The sequence below is a fragment of the Melopsittacus undulatus genome, chromosome 2 (assembly GCF_012275295.1).
Source record: "Melopsittacus undulatus isolate bMelUnd1 chromosome 2, bMelUnd1.mat.Z, whole genome shotgun sequence".
NCBI classification, from domain to species: Eukaryota; Metazoa; Chordata; class Aves; order Psittaciformes; family Psittaculidae; genus Melopsittacus; species Melopsittacus undulatus.
In genome coordinates this window covers 31,002,204-31,025,427 of record NC_047528.1, presented here as the reverse complement: position 1 = coordinate 31,025,427, position 23,224 = coordinate 31,002,204, and the positions used below count along the sequence as shown (strand labels likewise).

The 23,224-nt window shown below is 38.0% G+C and overlaps 1 protein-coding gene across 1 annotated transcript in view; it reads left to right on the top strand.

Annotated features, from left to right (window-relative positions):
• NAA16 (N-alpha-acetyltransferase 16, NatA auxiliary subunit) overlaps positions 1–23,224 on the top strand; it is a 64,335-nt gene that overhangs the window by 3,967 nt on the left and 37,144 nt on the right. The window contains exons 2-6 of the mRNA XM_034072693.1: positions 8,083–8,167; positions 10,407–10,511; positions 15,336–15,493; positions 16,609–16,743; positions 22,720–22,873. Coding sequence (XP_033928584.1) covers positions 8,083–8,167; positions 10,407–10,511; positions 15,336–15,493; positions 16,609–16,743; positions 22,720–22,873 — 637 coding nt within the window. The remainder of the gene's footprint in view (positions 1–8,082; positions 8,168–10,406; positions 10,512–15,335; positions 15,494–16,608; positions 16,744–22,719; positions 22,874–23,224) is intronic.

The window sequence follows — 23,224 nt, the reverse complement described above, 5'->3', positions numbered from 1 at the left end:
GTGCCCTGTCTCTGAGGAGGTGTTCCACTTCCCTGTAGTGTCCTTTTTGTTCCCTGACTTCTGTAATAATCTTTAGAAATTTGTTCTTTGATAAAAGGTAAGTATGCAAGTGCTTGTAAAAGTTAATTCAGTCTTACTCATAAAATTCCAAAAGTTTTTTAATTTTATTTGATGAAGTGATAATAGATTGTAAACATGCAAATAGTCAGTCTCCTGGTAATGATGTGGGGGAGTTACCCAAACTATTAAAATCAATAATTGGGAAGGTATGATGCTATGCTAGTTAATGCTTCCCAAAGGAGATGAATGATATAGCTGAGGTAGCCATTGTGATCTGCTACTGGAGTGGTGGATACTGGGAGTCTTTGTTAAAGATCCATTTTTTTAACAATAGGACTATGGAGCTGTCAGAAATCTTTGGATGTAACTAGTAAGGCTGATTGGTGGTGTGGTTGTTAACTTCTGCTGTTAAGGTGGGGCAACATAGGAAGAGTGTAGGGTGCTTGCTTGCTACTGACTTTCAAAGGAGATGGTGAGGATGCCTGGCCAGCTGCAGACTACTAACATGGCTGAATTGTGGAGGATAGATACTAGAGTAATGGTAAGAGCCCGTAAGACTTCCATGAAGGAAAATCATGCTTCACAGTCGTCAGCGATTTAAGTGAGTCTGATTTGGGGAAGATTTTATTCCAAATAAATATTCTTCTCTTAATTTTTCAAAAGGAGCTTGTAAATGTCACTATGGAAGACTCATAAAGCAAGCTTCCATGGAATGGTGCCAGTTGGTTGTTCACTCTGGGCTTTTCTTAAGGAAAGTTCCTATTGAATAAATGATAACTTGTCAGAATGAAGTCCCATTGTGTTTTGTGCTGTAACGTTTTCCAAATTGCTTGTGGTTATATTGAACAGAAGTGATGAATAGTGAGAAGAGTTCAGTTGTACTAAGGTACTCACACAAAAAGTGTAGACTCTGTGGAAGTACTTCATTTTTCTGGAGTAAATTGAGTCATAGCAAGTAAAATTGTTTGTAGATAAATGTTACACCTGGAAATCCTAACTTGATGTAGACCTAGTATGGGCTGTGGGCTGGATTGCTCACGTTGGAGAATTGTTAAAACATGTTCATTGTACAGAAGCTGAAAGCTGGTGAATTCTGGGAAAAGAAAAAGTCTGTTATGTCACTGAAGTACACTGCACGTCTACATGTGCAACGCCGTGTGCATTGCTGTTTCCCTGGCCCTGTCCCCACCTGTAAGCCTCCTCAGAAGAAGGATGCAAGTATGAAATGACCTTCTCAAAGGAGAAAAGAAGATTCTGAAATTATGAATGATCTGGAGAAGTTAAATAGAGACTTGCCTATTTTCAAGCTATCCTGCCTAGCTTTTATTTTGGTAGAAGTGGTGGCTGCAAAGTGGCAGATTTCAAACAGTTTTTAACAAGAAGGTAGCTATACTGTGGAACCATTTGCTGTGCAAGATGTAGTATCTATGGAAAGATTTAGACACTTTGAGAGGGGGTGTGTAGAGGGGAAGCCTTTACTGTTTTGTGTGTGTTAAGATATTTCTTTTGGTTCAGAGGATTGGTAAGGCACAAATGAGTGGAGGCTGAGAACATTCTGATGAGAACTGTAATAATGCTGGTCTTGCTCATAAGCCCTTCCTTATGTGCTTAACACTTGTATCTTGCCTTTAGTAGCCTGTAGTGGGTGGGTTTGATCTCTGGCCTGATCTGTTAATTCATGCAACCTTTTTGTATGAATTACTGAAATCTTTTATGGAACATTGTGGTGAACTAAACTTTAAGGCTTTTATTGGTAACTTTTGTGAATTTGCTTTTAAGATGTCTAAATAAAAATGATTTTTTTAAAAGCCTGAGGTTTATTTAATATATATATAAATATATAAATATATATGTGTGTGTGTATATCAGGTCTCACCGAACATTGCTGATGTTGATGGTTTCATTTGCTAGACTGCTCACAGATGCAGTTCCACTAGCTTGTGGAGCACCTGCTTAGTCTGAGTTCTTGCTAAGCAAATTATAGTTTTATCCCAGAAGATGTAGCAGATGGGTCTCTTCAATACTTCCATGCAAAGTGCAGGTTAAAAACTAGGTGAAAATATATGATGGCGGTATGACTTGTCTAATTTCTGCTGTTGCTGTTATGCTGTCTGCTTTGCAAGGGCATACATGCGTTCATAAATGGTAGAGAACTCTAACTCAGTGAGGAAGCTACACATTCTAAGTACTTGTATGCAAGAGCTCTTTTGCCTACATATTCTGTTGTTTCTGCACTTTCAAAGCAAAAGGAAAAAATGCTGTTGCATGGAAAGAATCATGATAGTGAAATCTTGGGTATTACCATGACATTAGTACTTCAATCAAAAGGTTACCACTGTATATGATGCTGGTCACTTGTTCTGTTGTACACCACCATCTATGGTCTGACTCAGCACTGTTCTGCATTGCCAAGTGTCCAGATCCGGGGAAGAGCTATGTGGCCTGTCTATTTCAACAGTTGAGCAAGCAAGGTTGGAGCTGGGTTACCTTCCTCTTATTTCAGGTGATGAAGTTAACCACTCCTACCAGCAGAGAGTTGGGGTGGCCATACATATATAAAATACCAGCAGGATTTGGGGGAAAGAATAGAAGAATTTCTAATTCATATGTATGAATGAAATATAATTTCACTGATACTCTGAAACAGTTGTCCTGGGACTACGAATCTAAGATGTTGTGAGAGTGGAATAACAGTACTGAACTCTTTCCTTGGCCTCCATGAGCTGAAGCCCCATCCAGCTGATACTTTTTCTCCCCCCTGCCCATTCTCTCAAACATCAGTAATGGAATAAGCGTGGAGAAAGGGTTGCTGTTCAGGGAACCTTGTGTAGATGTCCCTATCTGTCTCTGTAATTTAATAGTGTTGTGATGGTTTCTTTTCCTGTATCAATATTGCAAAGTATTCAACTATTTAATGATCCACAGGGCATTTCCAACATGGATGCTGAAGTCCTTCAGAACTTAATCATATATAATTCAAACAAGGTGGTGTCAGACCTTGCCATCAAACTGGTAAATAGCTATTATTATCTGTTAGCACAGGAACAGTAAATACTGACTTCTGCCCAAAATCTGAATAAGGTACTCTGCTAACTGATTTCATCACTTGTGAGAAGCATAGGTTGTCTGTTAGATGTAGGTTACATTGTTCTATAGATGTGCAATAAAACAAGGAAGGCTTTTTAAAAGGTACAAGTATTAAAAGCCAGTTAAGGGGAATACTGACAGTGTGCTCATGTTCTTGTATTTATTGTGCTTGGGTTTGGTCAGAAATGTGTATTAATAATTTGAGCAGCCCTTAAATACTTGTTGGATAGCTCGCAGGAAAAGTTGCCCATCAGAACTGCAGTCAGTGATAACTTTGAGGGGTTTTTTTATTACTGAACTTGATCATTGTGGTATGGATAGGTTGTTAGCACAACTGACTTCCAGCATTCTGTTCCACAGGGCTTGATGTGTAACCCTTGACCTTTTCTCTAGGCATTCCATGTCCAGTTCTTGGGTTCTTTCCTCACTCCCATTAAGGTTACACATTAGAGGTACAGTTTAAAAAACGGAAGGTGTAAGCATAGAAAATAAAAGACTAAAATTTTATTTAAATGAATCCTAAGTGTTGCCAAAAATCTGTTTTGCACTAAAATCTTGGTAGTGAGAGAGAAGACACTATCTAGCAGGAAGAATGTTGAAACTCTGTGTAAAGTGCTGAGAGGTCTGCAAGTGAGATTATGTGGAATTATAGTAGCAAGGGAGACTGATAAACAGTGTTGTTCTTATAAGGCCTGATGATGTTTTTATTCAGCTACCTAAGAATAATTAAATCAGTTGAAATATTTGGTTCTGATGGTGCAGCATGTTCCTGGTGAGTCACCTTATTGGTGTGCAGACCTGTGTTAATAGAATGTGGGCTGCATGGGTGGGATATGGGAATTGTATTGAATTGCTGGCTGTGGTTTGGGTTTAGCTGTGGACAAGTTATTGTCAAGAGACTGCAAAACTAACTTTGAAATTGCAGTGTTATTAAAGAAAATTGTACATAGAATCATAGAACAGTTTGGGTTGGAAGGGACCTTTAAAAGTCATCTACTGCAGTCCCTCTGCAGTGAGCAGGGATACTTTCAAGAAGATCGGGTTGCTCAGGGACCTGTCCAGCCTGACCTTGAATATGTCCAGTGATGGGGCATCTACTGTCCTTCTGGGCAACCCATTCCAATGTTTCGCTACCCACATCATAGAAAAAGGTCTTCTTATTATCTAGTGTGAATCTCCCCTCTTTTAGTTTAAAACCATTACCCCTTGGCCATTTTAATACAGCAGGCCTATTAAAAAGGCTGTCCCCATCTTTCTTGTAAGGCCCTTTTACACATGGTCACCATGAACCAGGTCAGTGTGTCTCACTTGGATTAAACTTCTTGCAGTTCTGTTACAGTCACAAACCATCTTCAACAACTTTATTGAAACATTTTAAGTTGATCAAGGAAGCATGTTTGCTATACTTAACATTGCTGTTTGGTTTAATACATTACCAGTTCTCATTCTTGGAATATGATACATTTTATTCAGCCTTTACAAAAATGGTTTATGAAATAATATCAGTACAGAGGCACTAGGGACAGTGGGTGAGGAAGGGAATTGGTTGCTGCAGCTGCAGTCTTTCTTTGAGCAGCTGGTTGTGAATTTTTGTTAGATGGCCTCTCAGAACTAAGTGTTAATGTCTGAGGGCCATAATGAGATGTTCTTCAGCCATAAAATTGCTGATCTGTATATTAAACTCTGTCTTCAGTATGTGAAAAATGTAGCTGTTCTCTCAATACAAGACTTCTTTTAAGTGGCAAATGATTTGTCCAGGGAGGGTAGTCTTTAAAAGCATCCCTTTACTAATGCTATGTTACAGATAGTTAACCATAATTTACATGTGAATGGCATATGCAGTTGACTTGTGACATATGAAGGCCTTCTACTTCATAAGTAATGTTAGGGAGCCATTCAGATCCCTGATTCTGTTTATATTTTATAGTGGAAGGGTTTTTGTCTGTAAGGAAAGATGGCAGGATACAAAAAAATTAGAATGTGTGAAGGGCAGTTCCTCAGTAGAAGCAGCAAAGCACTGTAACATAGGATTAAAGTCTCGTTTTTTGCTGTCCATTATTGTATCTTTGTTACTAGTATTTTTTTGTTACAGTTCGTTCCTAGATGCTGTGCCTATTGACCTCCATGTAGAGGCAGTTGATAGTTCTCTGAAAGTGAATAAACTGATGTGTAGATTAATTGCACCGCGGAGTCTACAAGTAGTTTATATTTTGGAGTTAGTGTTGAAAAAGAGAATAAGCCAGGATGAGTTTTTGCCAGGGGAGGTAACATCCTTCCAGAAACATCTGGTAGTAGAAGTTCTGGATAACATTTTGGCCTTGCCAGAATCTCCCTTTGAGGTTTTAAGCCTGTAAACAGTCATGATTTGGCTTTAGTTTTAGCAGGAAATTATTGCCATAAAAGGGTGCTGGGGAGCCTCACATTAGGCAAAACAGATTAGGCTATTTAAAAAAAGAAAGGAGAAAAAAAAACCTCTAACCCACCCACAAACAGAACAAACCCCCCCCCAACATCCACAAAAAACAACCCAGCATATTTGCTTGAGCTTTTAATATACCAAAGATTTAATGCAATGTGACAGATACTAATGAACACATTTCAGTTGTATTTGTTCTAATTAGAACAAAACTTGAGAATACATATGGAGACATCACGTTTCTAAGCTATGAAATTCCCATCTGTACTACAAAATGAGACAGTATCATATGGCAGCAAACTGGTCTTCTGTAAACAAGATGCAGGTGGAGCATGGTGTGCTCATTCCCAGATTTTGGACAGAGAAGTTTAAAAGTAGGCCTTTCTTGGGTGCTCTAAAGCTCCAGGCTTGTCCATGTAACTGAATCTGCCTTTCAGTATATCTGTGTTGCCAGTGAGAGCCAAGTAATTGTTATCAAATCACAGAATGGTTTGGGTCAGAAGGGACCTTAAAGTTCATCTTGTTCCAACCACCCCGCCATGGGCAGGGACACCTTCCACTAGACCAGGTTGCTCAAAGTCCTTTTCTCTTACATCAATAAACATTTAAGCCAGTGTATTGGTATAAATGCATAACTTATTTCCACTCATTGTTGGCCTTTAGAAAAATGTGATCTTGTTTCTCCCTAAAAAAATCTGAAATTTGTTTATAATTAAGTTCTTATTCTAGGCCTGAGACTGAACTCTGTAGGCTAAAAATGTCGGAACAGGGATAATAGATGTGATTTCCTCAAGAAGTTGATCTATTTTAAGTGCACACTCGACTCAAATACCTTCTGTTCTATGGTAGAGCACTGCTGTATATTTACACTTTCACTCAACATTGCAAGAGTTGTAGAATCGTGGATGAACGTTCACTATTCCATTAACTCTTTCAGGCATACCTGAATAAGTTTAGAAGGCACACTTAGATCATTCTTAGTATTTTCATATGATTCTTTAAAAATGATATTAAGTGTCTTAAAGAAAAATAGGTGAATGGAAGAATTTGATTTTCTCCTAGGAGGAACTGCAATTTTTGCTGCAGCCTGGTCTCTTTCATGTAAACTAGGTCTCAGTTTAAAATTCTCAAAAGGTTTTTTGTTACTGCTGTTTAAATGTTAATTGCCATAGTATAACTGTTGCCTCTGATGGGAACTCCCTCTCTGTCCTGCCAGGAGTCAGCCAGGCAGGGCAACCTCATCTGATAGCAAGGTGAGCTGTCCTTTGTTTTGAGGGTTGATTTAGCTGACTGCCAGAGGTTGCTGCAGTTAAGTCCTATCCCAGAGACTGGAGGCATATCAGCCAATTACCCAGAAGTCAGCATAGGCATGTTTCTGTATTGCTTGTATCCTGGGAAGAAATACAGTGATTTATTGTGGCTGCAAAGCAGTTACTACACTCTGCAATTATTTAACATAGACTTTATCTCTGCCCTGGAAGATTGATGGAGTGGGAGTGATCTACGAGACTTACAGTACTCATGCACAGAAGTGAAATGACACTGTTTCTCCTGAGAACAGCTGTCTAAATTACAGCAGGACAATACACCTTGTTAACTGAAAATGGTGCCAAGTTAAGCCTGATTTGTTTGGGTTTTGTTTCCCTTCTTTCAAGTTAAAAAGCTTAAATAACCTGAAGTCATTTGTGCCTACAGAGACGTGTGCCCTTAACTGGCTGAAGTAAATTTGTTTAAAATTGATCAACTGTAGTGATCAGTAATCATTTAAATTACTAAGACCTTACCGACTTGTTAATATCAGGTAACATCTTTCAAAAGAAGCAAAGGGACCCAGGTGTTCCTGTAGGGTTTTTTTTTTAACTTGTTCCCAAAGTTGAAGCACATTGTTTGCCAGTTTACCTAGTGATTAGGTAAATGATACGCTAAAGTCTAAAAGTAGCCCTTAGCTGTAGTATTCCAGCTAGAAATTAGTTTGGTTTGTTTTGCTTTTAATACCCAGGTAAATTCTCCCTCCATAGATATCTGTATGTAGATTTTTGAGGTTATTAAAGGTCTATCCAACTTCATGGTTACTCTCTTCCTCCTGGAAGTGTACACAGCAACAAGTCTTCTGTCTGAGGTTTCTTACTCTGGGAGGTCACTGTGTCACGGAAATAGGATGTTGAAAGGAGTGTCTAGACTCTTTAAGCCTTCCCAAAAGTTCAGGATTTCTGACTCTCTCTTAAGAATGTCCAAATCAAAGTAGATATTCCTACTTGCCTTCCCTATTTCTGTTGAAAAGGGATTAACAACTTTTCATAAAAAAGAGGCCATGAGGTAGAGCATTGGCTGTATGTAAATCAAAGTGGATAGTGTTCTGAATGCTGAGAAAAGGCAATGTAATAGGAATAGTCATATTCAGCTGGAGGCTGTTAGTGATCTGATAGTCATTCCTTGCTGAAATAACTGCCTTGCAATACTATCTTAAGGTACTCTGGTTTTAAATACATGTCAGTGATAATATTCCATCTTTTTTCCAGAAATGTTACGAACAAAAACAGTACAAAAATGGACTCAAGTTCTGCAAGATGATCCTCTCTAACCCGAAATTTGCTGAACATGGAGGTAACTGCAGACTCAAAAGATTGTTTGGGGTTTTTGTTTTTTTGTTTGTTTGTTTCCCCCCTCCTATCATGAGCCAAAATTTGTAATCAGTCTATTCCGTATTACTGGGAAAGAAAGGAGCTTGTTGCTGAGTATGATTGTGTCCTTAGGACTGAACAGTTACTGAGGATTTTCAGGTTCTGTGCTTTCAAACCAAGTTTTCACCCTAGTTCAGTCAAACACTCCTGTGCAGTGGGATGATGAAGATTAAAATATATGGTGGAAGCACACTTCAGTTGCCTTTCTAGGTTTCTGGGTCAGAATGGTAGTGTGGGATTTTCTTGAATTCCCACATTCCTATTGAATAGCAAGCCCAGCCTTTTTTTATATATATTACATCAAGGTATTCCACCAATGAATTAAAAATCTTGCCTTTTTTTGTGAAGTTCATATTCTTAAATTTTCTGTACTGCATACCAAATTGCTACTTAGAAGGAGCAAAGTTAACTGTAATACTGTTGATGCTAAGACTTGAAGCTAAAGACAGAATCTGGAGATCCTGTTGTGATAAATACTGTAGGAAATTGGACAGCAAAACCTATCAGAACTTAATCCTTTAAGATACCTCTAGTCTTACTCTATTACAGAGTTTCTGTGCATGGCTCAGGCAATCTTTCCTTCTGATACCGCGAATTTTTCTTGTTTGTCTGCTGTTGAAGTAACCTAACATTGAGTGTACATGTACTGTGTCAGTAAGATAGTTTTCCTATTTGACATTGTCAGATCCTGGCAAAATGTTCAGCTAATTCTTTTCATGCTTCCATCAGTCTGCTGTTTCTTTGTCTTCATTACTTCCCTAGAGATAAAATTACAGTTTTCTTGTTTCCTCAAAGCTGGAGTGGCTTTTCCAGTTTTGATCTAATGCATTTGTCTCCACTAGCACTTGTTTTTATAACATCTCAGTATACATCTCTCTCTTTCTGCTTTTGCTGCCACTTAAACTTTTCCAGGACAACTAGCTGCCTTGGCAGTCCACATACTACTTGGGCTCTGAGCCATTAATGGCTTTGAAGCTTGGGAGCAGAGCCTGGAGTGAACAGCTGAAGCAGAACTAAGCTGGTGAAATGATCTGATGGGAAGCTGCACTGTTGTTACATTTAGCTTCAGAGACAAGGAATTTGAAATATTTAGGGAGAAGGTGGCAAACAGATGGATTGTTGTGGCTGGGCAGTTATTTCCCTGGTATGGGAAGGTAGCTTGCCCTCCTTCCCACAGTGGGGTTATTCTTTTTTCAAGCATCCTGATATTATTGGGAAGACATAATTCTAGCTTTTTCTGTCCTTACAGTGTGTATGTAAGACAACTTAAAAACAAACCAAAATCATTGGCTCATTTTGGATTATTGTTCACTATAGGTCTGCTTCTACAGAAAACTCAGTTAAACAGGTCTATCAGACTTAAGACTGCTGTTACATCTGACCTTGAAATGATGGACCATTGCCATTGATACTGGGGAAAAGGCTGCAATTGGAAGAAAACTAGAGTATTATGATGAAAATGTGACTCATCTTCTGGCAGGAGCCAAAACTCTTATTTTGGGAGGGGGGGGGGGGCTTGAGGGGGAAAGAATCTGGAGCAGCTTTCAGGCCTAGTGCAGCTTGTTTCCCACAGTGTTACTTGAAGAATGGCAGAAAAGGAAAAGCAGTAGTTATACCAATGTATTATTTGGAACCTTATGCCTCTGAGTTTTGATTGAAATGCTCCTACTTTGAGAAGGGCTTTTAACCCCAAAACATCATAGCAGGAAATAAGCTTCTCAACTAATGCTTTGTAAGCAACCTCTATTACTGGAGCTGACTGACAGAGATTAGTTTCTTATGCTATGACACAGTCTAATGATTTTTTTGGTTTTTCTTGTCCTGCCCCCTCTGGAGCTTTAACATGCATTGAGAAGCTCCCTAGAATTGCTTTAGCTTACTGTTAACTCCCTTAGAGCCAATTAAATGTATTTTTTTAATTAATAAACTTAGTGTCACTTGTGTTCATCACATCTGTATGATGATATGCAGTGGTCTTAAGACATTTTCTTCCTTCAGAATGGTTTCCATATAACAGTCTTCAGCTGTGTGAGGCTGCTATCCTGATCTAAATTTATCTTATAATGAGGAACTTCACTGTGTAACAACTTCAAAGGATATCTGCACTGTAAAACTGGCATATGGGAAGTCAGAAACATAAGTATATATGTCATGTCTTACAGAGACGCTGGCAATGAAAGGACTGACCCTAAACTGCTTAGGGAAGAAGGAAGAAGCATACGAATTTGTTCGTAAAGGACTGCGTAATGATGTAAAGAGTCATGTCTGTATCCTTTGTAATACAAAATCTGATCTTTTTTGCTATGAATTCTTCTGCTTTTATGTACTGATGAAGTAAGAAAGTTATAGTTTTGAAGTACATACTGTGATCTGCATAAAAAAGTCTAAAGGTATTATATATGAATATTCATATACAATGAATATTAATTGGTATTCAGACACTTGAAACAAGGTTATATTTTCCTTTCTACAATTTTGCAGAACCTTTAAGAAAAATGCCTTTAGCATTTATGTCTTAGGAAAAGACCATCTGTTATGGTACATCTTTGTAAAATCTAGCTTTTTCCTGAAGTTTCCTTCTCTCAGAAAGGTGTGAGGAATCTAATCTAGAGGTGTTCTGAAAGAACCTATTTTGCCACTAAGTTTTAGGTAATGCTTTAGGTCTCCTGGCTTGAGTTCTGTTCTGAGCTTGTCTTTCAGAAGTTTATACCTGTAAACTACTTAACAGCTATTTAGACGGCTACTCCCAAAGTTCTGTTTAAGCCACATGTTGAAGACTATTCCAGATTTGCACAGAATGCCTTACTTGTTCTGTATGTATTCAACTTGCATGTTAAGGGAAAAATTTCCCATTAAGTATTCAAACTTTTAACAAAATCTTCCTTTAGTATCACAGGAAACACTTTCTGATGACTGTGGAGGTAAGAGAAGGGGATGGTTGTTTACACCATTTGTTTGTTCAGGGAGCTTGAAGTTAGAAAAATCCTGTTAACTCTGCTAACTTCCATACACTTAGAGGTGTGCCGTAGAACAAAGAGAATTTGGACCTAAAAGCTGAATACTTAAGGAATACTAAAACAATTTTAATCTAGGTGTAAGAAGTGTTGCACCTTGAATCAGGGAGTAAAAGAGTCTGGGTGAATCAGAAAGAGTTTGGAGGGAATTTTAATTCCTGAACAAAGTTCCAGATAGGGATATGTCAGCATCACTGGTTCTTGTCTACAGTTCACGCTGACTCTTAAAACTGTCTGGAAGACTCCCTTGCAAATGCTGGGGACATTTGTGCTTTTTGACATCTAATCTGTGGGGTGGTCAAAGGGACCCTCTTCCTGGACAAGTTTAAAAGAAGCTGCATCCATAGAACTTGTTCTGACTAAGCAGGAAATTCTAATTTTGTGCATTCAAGTGTATTGTTACAGCTCTACAGAGAACCCCTTGAGTAATCTGTGCAGATTACTTCTCTAGTGTAGTGAAGTAATAGCAAATTATTCAGATTTGTTGCAGTACTTTCAATTGTCATCTCTTGGTAAATCCTAAAGAAATAGCTAACCTCTTTTACTGTTACCGTGCTTTAAGAACACCCAATGTGCTATCATAATGTCACTGCCCAAATACCTGAATCTTTCCTTATGATTGGGCTCTGGTACCTGGGCAGAGTCAAGGCTAAAGTATATATTCCAGCCCATGAGAAACAGATGTGAGGCTGAGCTATTTATTAAAGGTTCCTTCTACATCCTTTGCAAAGAGTTGTGACTAGCCATGAAGTTCTGATGAAAGCTTGCAGTCCTGTTAATTCTCAGTGTTATTACCTAAGCAGAGTTTGGGAGGTTCTCTAAAATGTTTGCATCTGCTTTTTTATGTGAGCTTAATGCCTCTTATTTGGTTTAAAGGGAGAGGTGAGGGGAGAAGGGGGTAGCCACTGAAGTCACCTCATTCCAATAGCTGGTTTTGAGGAGGTGCAATACATCTATGTGTTCTTATTTTCTTGGGCTAACTTTTAAAGGTGCTTTTTGATTTATTTTGTTACCTGTGCTTTTTAAAAAGGACATGGCAGAGGGTGTTTAAAATACAGTTGATCATTTCAGTGTTGTTTAAGGAGTAGGAGATTTTAATTATGTTTCCCCATATTGAGGTCTTTAGGGAAATAGCCATTGTGAAATAGTTTAGGAATCCAGAAATTTTCTGATCAAACTACATGTTATATTCAGGACACTGTAGGAACACATCCAAGACTACCCAGAGCTGTCTACTGTAATACTTAGTAGCACTGTGCTTTGTTGTCTTGTGTCAGCTGTTAAAATTCCTTAATGCTGAGTCTAGACTACTGTACACACTTCTGAATGTGTTTGTGCTTTTCTTTATGTGATTGCTTGGTCACAGATACGATTTATGAAAGATTAAGCCAGATTTCCTGGATTCAGTTGATATGGTAATGATGCCTGATAAATTACTCAAAGCATCATCTTAGTTTAAGTATGCGCTTGAAGTGCACATAAATTCTTTTGGACTGAGCTGTCATTCTCTAGGTGAGAGTCTAAAATGCCAGTAGTTCCGATGCAGATACATGAGCTTGCTACATTTAACTTTGATCCATGTCTTGAATCCTTGAACTCAAATAGCCAAGGAAGAATTTATAGAAAGAAGTATCAGTACTATACGAACTGCTGTAACTTTATACAAAATTGTTTTGTCCTCCTTTCCCACCTAGTCTTGCATCCACATGGCAGTGACAGTGTCTCTCCTAACAGTCTCAAAGATTTGTATGAAGGTTTTGTGGGCTTCAGCTGGCTGAAATGAATTTAATATTCCTCTAGAAATGCAAAAGGGGTCTTTTGCCTCTTAGAAGTTTCCTTCAGACTTAATTCTCACAAGTCTTCTTTTGGCTGAAGTCTAATATCTAGAATTCGACACTGATATATCTAGAGTTCAACACTGTCCCACATGACATCCTTATCTCTAATTTGGAGAGACATCAATTTGATAGGAGGACCACTTGGTGGATAAAGAACTGGCTGGATGGCCACATGCAAAGAGTTGAGGTCAATGGCTCAATGTTTGGCTGGAGACCAGTAATGAGTGGTGTCCCTCAGGGATCGGTGTTGGGACCAATCTTGTTCAACATCTTTGTCGGTGACATGGACAGTGGGATTTAGTGTGCCCTCAGCAAGTTTGCTGATGACACCAAGCTGTGTGGTTCAGTTGATACGCTGGAGGGAAGGAATGCCATCCAGAGGGACCTTGACATGCTTGTGAGGTTTAACTGTGTCAAGTGCAAGGTCCTACACCTGGGTCAAAGCAATCCCAGGCACAGCTACAGGTTGGGCAGAGAAGAGATTCAGAGCAGCCCTGAGGAGAAGGACTTGGGGTTGTTGGTCGATGAGAAACTTAATATGAGCTGGCTTCAGTGTGCACTCGCAGCCCAGAAAGCTAACCCGTATCCTGGGCTGCATCAAAAGGAGCGTGACCAGCAGGTCAAGGGAGGTGATTCTGCCCCTCTACTCTGCTCTCGTGAGACCCCACTTGGAGTACTGTGTGCAGTTCTGGTGTCCTCAACATAAAAAAGGACATGGAACTGTTAGAACAAGTCCAGAGGAGGGCCATGAGGATGATCAGGGGACTGGAGCACCTCCTGTATGAAGACAGGCTGAGAAAGTTGGGGCTGTTCAGCCTGGAGAAGAGAAGGCTGCATGGAGACCTCATAGCAGCCTTCCAGTATCTGAAGGGGGCCCTATAGGGACTGTTCATTAGGAACTGTAGTGACAGGACAAGGGGTAATGGGTTCAAACTTAAACAGCAGAGGTTTAGATTGGATGTAAGAAAGAAATTCTTTACTGTTGGGGTGGTGAGGCACTGGAATGGGTTGCCCAGGGAGGTTGTGAATGCTCCATCCCTGGCAGTGTTCAAGGCCAGGTTGGACAGAGCCTTGGGTGATACGGTTTAGTGTGAGGTGTCCCTGCCCATGGCAGGGGTTTGGAACTAGATGATCTTAAGGTCCTTTCCAACCCTAATTATTCTATGATTCTAATTCAGGACATGAGTCTTTCTAAGAAAGAAGAATCTTGCAGTTCTGTTTCTTCCATTAACTTGACCAGGTTAACCCACTGAAATGCATAATTTAGGAATGATTGTATCTTTGGAGGAAGCAGTTGCTTCTATTTCAATTCAATAGAATATTATCTCTTGAATATTTAGATTATAAACACCGAGTTATTTGTGTTGTCTTAATTTAAAGCAGGTGAAGGATGCATGTACTTCTCCCTAAGATCTGCTGGTTTTTGCTGCTTCAGGGGCACATGGGAGACCTTTTGAGCCACTGTTGATTTGAAAATCAGTACTTTGGAAGATGTTGCCTTAGTGAGTTACTAGTAACCTGGAATAGCAAAAAGTATTGAAAGTAATCTTTCTCTTAAGAAGACTTCTGGAAACTAATGTAAATACAGTGTACTGTGTTGTAATGACATGTGTTGGTTTCATGCTTCGAGTTCTGAATCTTTCCAGGATAAAAAACAATGCTCGTGAGAGAAAAGTCTAGTGAAATGATACGCAAGTCATGGAAATCTGAGTTGATGAGAATGCGACAAAGGCTTTTGACTTTTGAAATGCTAAGGTTTCCTTTTGTCAGTGAGTAAAGTGAGCCTCTGTATTTCTCTCTGTAAAACCTGGGTACTACTTGATGTTACAGATAGGCAAGTGAGGAAAAGTAAAACTTGTGCGCTAATTGTATTATTAGAATGAGATACTTCTAAAAGTAAGAAGTCCTGCTGTAGTTACAGTAGTATATTCTAAACAATATATCTCTAAGAATATCTTTTCTGAGTCTTACAGAGTTTGGATCCTTTAGTTTGTATAACAGTGGGTTTCTGGGGGGGTGTATGAGTGTGACTGAACAGAAGATACTTTGTTTTTTTAAACTTTAAAAGCTTCTAAGTAAGCAATAACATTTTAAAATGTGACAGCAAAGTCCAGCTGCAGTAATGAAACTGAATTTGTAAGGATGCTGATTTTCAGGGAACATGTCTTGTTGTTTCATAACACAAATACACTGCAGTTACTTTGAAGCTTGTCAGTATATTTTCCTTAATGTGCATTAGGTTGGCATGTCTATGGTCTTCTGCAACGTTCTGATAAGAAATACGATGAAGCCATCAAGTGTTACCGGAATGCACTCAAGCTAGATAAAGATAATCTACAGATCTTGAGAGATCTCTCTTTGTTACAGATTCAGATGAGGGATTTAGAAGGATACAGAGTAAGTATTCTCTTTGCATTCCCATTTATTGCTGTTTGCATGCTCTTGTTATTCTATCCATTACTAAGTCTTCTGTTGGTGGTAATTCTGTTGCTATTTGGTTTTGCTGTTTCAATAGTGTTTTAAGCTCTTTGTTTAGGAAAGCATGATAAGTATTGCAGCAGATTTCCATATAATGTTGAGAACAGACCTAAAGTTCAGTTACTCAGTATAATTTGACTTGCGGATCACCTTGTAAAACTCTAGTTCTCAACTTGTTTTTCACTAAAATAATGAAAATGATAAAATTTAAAGGTTAGTCAGTAGGAGTACTCACTGTGCTGTTAAGTACTGCAAATGGTGGTTTTGGTGTCTATAGGGAAGGTGTGTTTTGTGAGAAATACACTATCGTGTTTCCCTTGAGTATGTTGGAAACTTGCCCCATGATGATTGATTTCTTGGACCCAATACGGATGTTAAAATAAAACCTTAAAATTTGTCTAAAACCAGAGTTAGTGGTTTTAAAATGACTGAACTGATTTGGCTGTGAAATGGGAAAGCCATGCTCCTCTTCTGTATGCTATTTCATGTGAAGCAGAAGGCTGTATTGTGAGCTTTGGTGCTAGTTGATCTCATTCACTGAAGAATGTTGAATTTGCTAATGCAAGAAAAGTAAATGACTGTTTAGGGGATATTATTTGGCTCATGAAAGGGGGTCAGAGAAGTGGTTCAGCAATGTATGTATGAGGACCTTGCGCTGTGAGGAGAGTGGGACTGGTCTTTCAATGGCAAGGAGCAGTTTTCCAGTGGAAAAACATCTGAGATTTCAGAGCTCTCTTTTTGGAAATAGTTTAGGCCCTTAAGAGGTAGTCTTGAAAATTACACCCCTTGTGTCCCAATAAACAGATTTTATACTTTGTGCCATGACTCCTGTGTTGAGGATGTAGCCCCCTGTGATTTATATGACAGAAATATGTTGCTTTTCCCTGTGCTGTAAGAATTTAAAAAAATGTCCAGGGCTCTTAAAAGAGCTTTTAAAATATAAGCTGTGCTGGTGGTAAATCATCATAAAGGTGGTGTAACTTTTTTGTTTTAAACATCTCTGTTACTTTAAAATTGCTTTTCTTTTACTGAAGGAGACAAGATACCAGCTACTTCAGCTGCGCCCCACACAAAGGGCTTCCTGGATTGGATATGCCATTGCATACCACTTACTAAAAGATTATGATATGGCCTTAAAACTACTTGAAGAGTTTAGGAAAACCCAACAGGTAAGACTCTCTATTCTGGAATGAGAAACTTTTCTGTATAAAAGGTGAAATCTGAAGAATGAGTTATTTCTAATTAGGATCTAGTTAAGAATTAGGAGGAAATTTGTTGTTTTGGAGGTTTCTGCTTTGAGCAGAAAGATTTCCAGAAGCTTAGCAGCTGATGCAAGTTATACAGGAATACTTTCCCACTCTCAATAGGCTCTTACGAGTTGAGGTTATAAGGATAGACTGATCTGGAAAAACTGTTGTAGCTAAAGAAAACCTGTGATGATCCTGTCCGTTTTACATTAGTAAAACTAGTCAATTTTCTGAAGTAAAGCTTCAGAAATTACTGATCAGTGTTGAATGTTCTCGTTTGCCCTTTCTTCTGTCATAGCCTAGAGACTATTTTATCTCCACAAAGAATGTGAAAAGCAGCTTTTTTGTTACTTTTGTATACATATATATTATGCTTAAAATTATGTGCTTGGTGTCAAAGTAACAGGAAAGCACAGCTGAAATCTTCCAAAAGATGTGGGGTTACTGAAATTTGTTGGAGTAAATGGTACAGTGCTAAAATTGTTGAGTATAACCTTTCTTCAAGAGAGACCATTCACTTATTCTGTTACTGGTAATGCAGAAGTATGAAGTCTGAATTAACAGAGTGGATGTGTTGATCATTCTGTAACATGGAAAGAAAACCCATGTTTATAGATGCATTTGGTTTGGGAGGCATGCTGGAAATATCATGTGCAGATGTCACCTAAACTACAGACTTTTATGTTTTCAAACAAAAATCTTGCATCCTCTCAGAGACAATTGCATTTGAGATGTTAAATGGCCAGAATGATGCTAACTGTAAGAAAGGATACTAATTGCTAGGAGGGACCAGTGTTTGTGTCTTGATCCTTTATCATGGTCAAACAAAGGATGTTACAAGCCAGGTGTATATATAGCTTGATTATTTCAGAAGAGCTGTAACTTCAGTGTTGTATAAAAACTGAAAACAATGATTTTAAATGAAAGCTGGGTCATATTTTGACTGCTTGACAGCTAAAAAGTCATGGTTCATGAATGAGTCAGCAGAGCCCAGTCTGAGTTCAGTCTTGAAATGACTGTTAGAATTAGAATATAAAATAGATGGGAAAAACTGCAAGTGAAGTGTAAGAAATCAATATTTCCAAGGGCTAAGAGGGCTTAACAGTGATGTTGGGCCCCTGGAGAGAATGGAGGTGATACTGTTGTTTTTTCTGAAATGTTGTGCACAAATATACTTATTTGAGGGCAGTCACGATGATATGCTCTCCAGTCTCATGACTAAGCCAGATTTAAATACCATCTGCCATAGATGAACGTACTTAGTTAAGTCTGTTGTGCAAATTATCACAGTATTAAATCTCACACTAAATCCAGAGAAAGCCAAGAGGATCTCAAGCTTTTTCTTTTTTTTGGTGTTTGTAAAACTGGAAGTATTTTGGAAACTTCCATAAACAGGAAAATGGTTTGTACTTGAACAGTGATCTGTTTAATTGTTGATTGGCATAACATCAGTCACAGCCAAATGGTGGAAAAGCTGGTTGTGCATTAAAGGACAGAAATACACTACAAATGTCAGACTAGTAGTGTCAAGCTTTTCCTGTTTTTTTTTCCTTTTTTTTTTTTTAAGATGGTAGATACAGTTAAGTGGAATATTGCATTTTCTTCCCCAAAGCACTAAAAATGAGATTACATTAGTTTAATATCTCTTGTAAATAGAGAGAATCTTGTGCTAGCTCCCAGAGGAGTGCAGGGCTATCCAGAGCCCCAAATACTGGAAGGGTCAATGTATTGGGTCGAGAACAGCCAGGAGCCGCACTTGGCTCTTCCATACTAGTCCCCCAGTCTACTGTTTGTGCAGTGTCTGGATATTTAACAGTCCTGTACTCCCGATAGTTGAGTTCAGGATACTTAGGAGGTACACTTCTTGCTTGCTTTACTTTCCACATCTTCTCTTACCCTGTATTTTGTATGCATTCCTCCTCAATAGATGAAATTCTGTGACTGTCTTGATATGATACTGCATGTGACTGATAAAATGGTGGCTGCATTCAAGGTTTAAAGTAGGGTTGGAAGACTGAAAGGTTTACAAATCTCTAGTGAATGGGAATCATCAACAAACTGATGCTTTCAAGGAGTTTTATGGCAGTCTGTACTGTTCACCTTATTGTTAATGAGTAAAGAAGCAAATGTAACATTACAAAAAATACTGCTGTCATAATAATTGGTAACTGGCAATGTAGGGTGATCACATTAACTTACTTCACTTACTTGGGCAGCTCTGTCCGTTCAGATGTGAATTAACACAGCCAAAAGCAAGCAGTAAAACTTAAGAAAAAGATCGAGGAACTGTCATGTTAGTAATTGTAGGTGAGTATCTGAAGATGCAGTATTACAAAATAATGGAGCTAATCTAGCTACAAGCTGTTGCCAAAACCAGCAGTCTGACTTTTTCCTGTGTGCTCCCACTGCTTCCTTGTGCAGCACTGGTTGACTCGTGGAGGGCTGGTTCAGGAAGCCAAAGTGACAGAAAAATAATCACTCTTTTGAAGGATTGATTGGCTGAACTGAACAACTGTGAGGTGAGAGGGGAAAGAGGAAGGGGAATAATAGAGGGAAGTGAACTGCCTTTGTTGATCCAGGCTGCAGTTAGATTGACTTGGCTTATTGTAAAACAGTCCCTTGGGGGAGGCTTATGGGTGAAAAGCAAAAAACACCCTTATTTCTGAGAAGCAGCAGGATTTTTCTTTATAGAGTACTGATTGCAGAGAGATCAAGACTTTCTGATAACCCTGCTTTTTAAAAGTTAGAAAATTAAAAGAGCAATGTGGAAAGGTGAAAGGACTGGAGCAAATGCTGTCTAGTGAAGGGCAGACATTCGCTTTGTTTACTGTAAGCCAAAAAAAACTATGTGGTTCTGGTACAGTTTAGATACTGATTTAGGGGAAAACGAGTGCTAGAAAGATTGCTTAGTAGGGAAATACAAAGGAACAAGTAGTGGTAGGAAGTTGAGCAACAAATTCAAATTATAAATCACTTTCTGTCACTGACAGTTTTATTCTAATGACTGAATTATCATTGGAAAAGGTGAATTTTTTCACTTTTACTGCATCCAGATCAACATTACCTGTCATGTGAAAGCTGCAAATTAGCCACATGAACAATATTTCAGTCAGAACCGGGTTGTGAGGTTGAATGCAGACATCACTGCAGGAAGTGTAACAGCCTGTGCTGTCCAAGTTAAAATCAAATGATGTAAGAGTCTCTTCAGAATTTAAATTTTGGGACCCAAGGTGTAAAACAACTATACAGTTTGTTCTACTGCTGTATGTCCCATTTTTCCTTTCTTTTTTTCAGAACAAAATTTTTATTCTTAATTTTTATTTTATTCCTAATTTCTGCATCAGGCCCACAATTACAGGTATGGACAGAAAACCTCTGGAGTGTTGAGGTCTGCTCTTAAGTAGGTTTTGGCTGCATCTTGTCATGTTCTCTCAGTGACAGTAATGTTAGGGCATTTGTGCTTGTAAAGTTGATTTCTTTTCTTTTTTTTTTTTTTCTTGTTTTGGTCCAGGAGAGGAGGAAATTTATTTTGAACACAATTGAGTTCAAGGCAGAGTTGGACACAGGGTTGGAACTAGATTATCTTAAATCCTTTCCAACCCTAACCATTCTATAATTCTATATTCAAGAATCATAATCCTTTTGGGGGGGGGAGGAGGGAGTGAAGGTGTACTGTGCAGCAATAACCATGGCATGCACAAAACTTTTTTAAGAATATCTTACTCTTTACAGGACAATCTGATTCTTCGCAGGAGGTACAGGGGTTGTAAGCCACTTGTCTTCTGATGAATTGTACTTTTAAATCGTCATTAGTCTGAGATTTCAATATCTCTTTAAAAATGAACTTTTCCTAAAAGTACTTTTAAAAATGGTCTTTTAAATGGAGCAACAATAAGTCCAGGATCTTTCTGGTAGATTTGCCCTATGTGTAAGCGGGAGTTGATTTTTTTTTTTATGACATTTCATTGTTTTTATTAGTCCTGCCAAAACAAAAGAGCTACAAGAAGGCTTATTGATGTTTCTTGGCTTTTTTACATCAATTAAGGGGCTTGGGGGTAATTTGTGTTTCAAAGACTTAAAATGAAGTAATGATGTGCTAAAGAGCTGTGCTACTTGTGGAATTTAGATATATGTACTGTATTGGAAGGAAGGATATTCTCATGGAGGAAGAACTAAAACAGGGCTCTACAGTTTCAGTTCCTTGGTATTGCAGTAAGGATAGACAGGAAGACATGCTTTAACTCTTAACCCACTGCAATTCCCTGTCAATTGTGTTAAAGCAGTCAAAAATACTTTCCAGGTGGCGGTATCTTTATTAGTGACTTCCAGTGTTTAATATGGTTAAAAATTAAGTAAAGGTGGAACCAGAAATGGAGGTTTGGGTAGAAGATATATATTTTAAGAAATAGGTTAGGACTTGGTGCTACTCTAGTACATGCAAGGTCTTTTTCCATTAGTCATCATTTGCTATAGTATATTAGTAGTTACTAAAAAATACTTAAATGCAGTTATTCTCTTCTTTACGATGTTTTTAGTTACGCCGTCTTCCATAACACTTCTATCTAAAAGGAAATCTTCCTTGAAAAGGAAGTCTTCCTTCTGAAAAGTCACAATACTGGAAAAGCTGCCTCTAAACATTAAAAGGGCATGTAAACAGAAATGTTAAATCTCAGAATTGATATGTTTAGGCAAGGTCTAGAAGTAGTGGTTTAGGACAAGATTATTTTAATATGAATGTTAATTTCAACCAGTTTAATGTTTTTGGTTAGGTTTTGTTGGGGTTTTTTTGTTCTACTAAATGTCTTAATTCTTTAATGAAGTTACAGGAAAAACTTTTCTCAGGGAACAGAAAGGTAATAGTAAACCATTTGGTGACCAATGTGACTTCAAAGTGTTGTTTGCTCAGAAAGAAACAAAGTGTGTGGTGTCATGGGAAAGAAAATTATTAACATATATTAAGCTCAGTGGCTTCTTAGGTATTTTTAATAATAAAATCATGTTAGCTTATCACTGTCTCTCCTACAATTTCTATTGAGGCTGTATATTTCACATAGTAAACATATAGATATACTGGGCATTATATGCAGAATTCTGCATCTGGTCTCAGATTCTTGCAATTTACTCATAACTACAGTAGCTTCCGTGTGTAGGAAATATTAATTGTAACTCTGGCAAGATTTTTTCATTGCCTAAATACACTTCAGGGTGTTATCCCTAAAATTAAATACTTCTGAATGTCATTCTGTTTTAGTGGCTCATGTATCAATCGCAGGTGGATGGGCCCACAAGTTTTACTGTAGCTAGTAGACCAAATCTTGGGTATCAAATGGCAGCAGACCTCAAAATCCTTATCTTTGCTTGAAAATACTCTTAGCATGATTATGCACTGTACTTCATGGGGTTTGACGTGTAGTGCAAGAAAAATTTGGTTAGAGAGAAATAGTTTAGATTCTGTCTGAAAAAATCTAGTTGCCAAACTATGGGCAGTATTTGGGTGCTTCAGTGCTCTTGGAAATAGTAGTTTAATACAGATTTTTTGGTATGCTGAAAATGAATATTGTGATATCCCTACAGTCTGCTACAGAACTTAGGTTAAAAATGTTACGGAGTACATGAGCCCTTCAGAAGGAAAAGATTACCAAGATCTTTGCAAATTTTACTCAATTGTATGAAAGAAGGAAAGACAAACACAGGGATTCTTTTAAATTGTTCTCTAACAAAGGGTATCCTGGATGAATCTAGTTTGATTATGAATAATTGGAGTTTTACATTTTGAATGTTTGGATGAGTATATAAATAGATGTGATATATTCCATAGACTTAATCTTGTGTTCTGCAGTATTGCGTATGATTGAGGTACAGGTAAATGTTAACTAATTTATTTTTTTTTTCCTCCAGATTCCTCCTAATAAGATAGATTATGAATATAGTGAACTGATTTTATATCAAAATCAAGTGATGAGAGAGGCAGATCTATTTCAAGAGTCTTTAGAACATATAGAGACATATGAAAAGCAAATATGTGATAAATTAGTAGTAGAAGAAATCAAAGGTAAGTCATTCTTTTTCCCTCAGCCAATTTTGTTCTAAATGTTTCAGCTGACTTTCAGATATGATAAAGCAGTAAGGAGAAAAAAACATGTTAAATCTTTTAATTTCACTGTTATTGATGGGAAACTGGTATTTACAGTTTTGTGCTCAAGTAATTTGCCCTTTTGAACTGGATAGTGGATGCAAGTAATTTAGCTTGACACAGGAATGTAGAGGATTTCAGATACTATTATACTGGTACATACTAGAGTAGTTTTCTATAAAGCAGAGATATTTATGACCCAGTTTTAATATCAGAGAATATTATTTGTAGTACAAGCACTGGTTTATTTTTTTTAACTGACTGAAATAT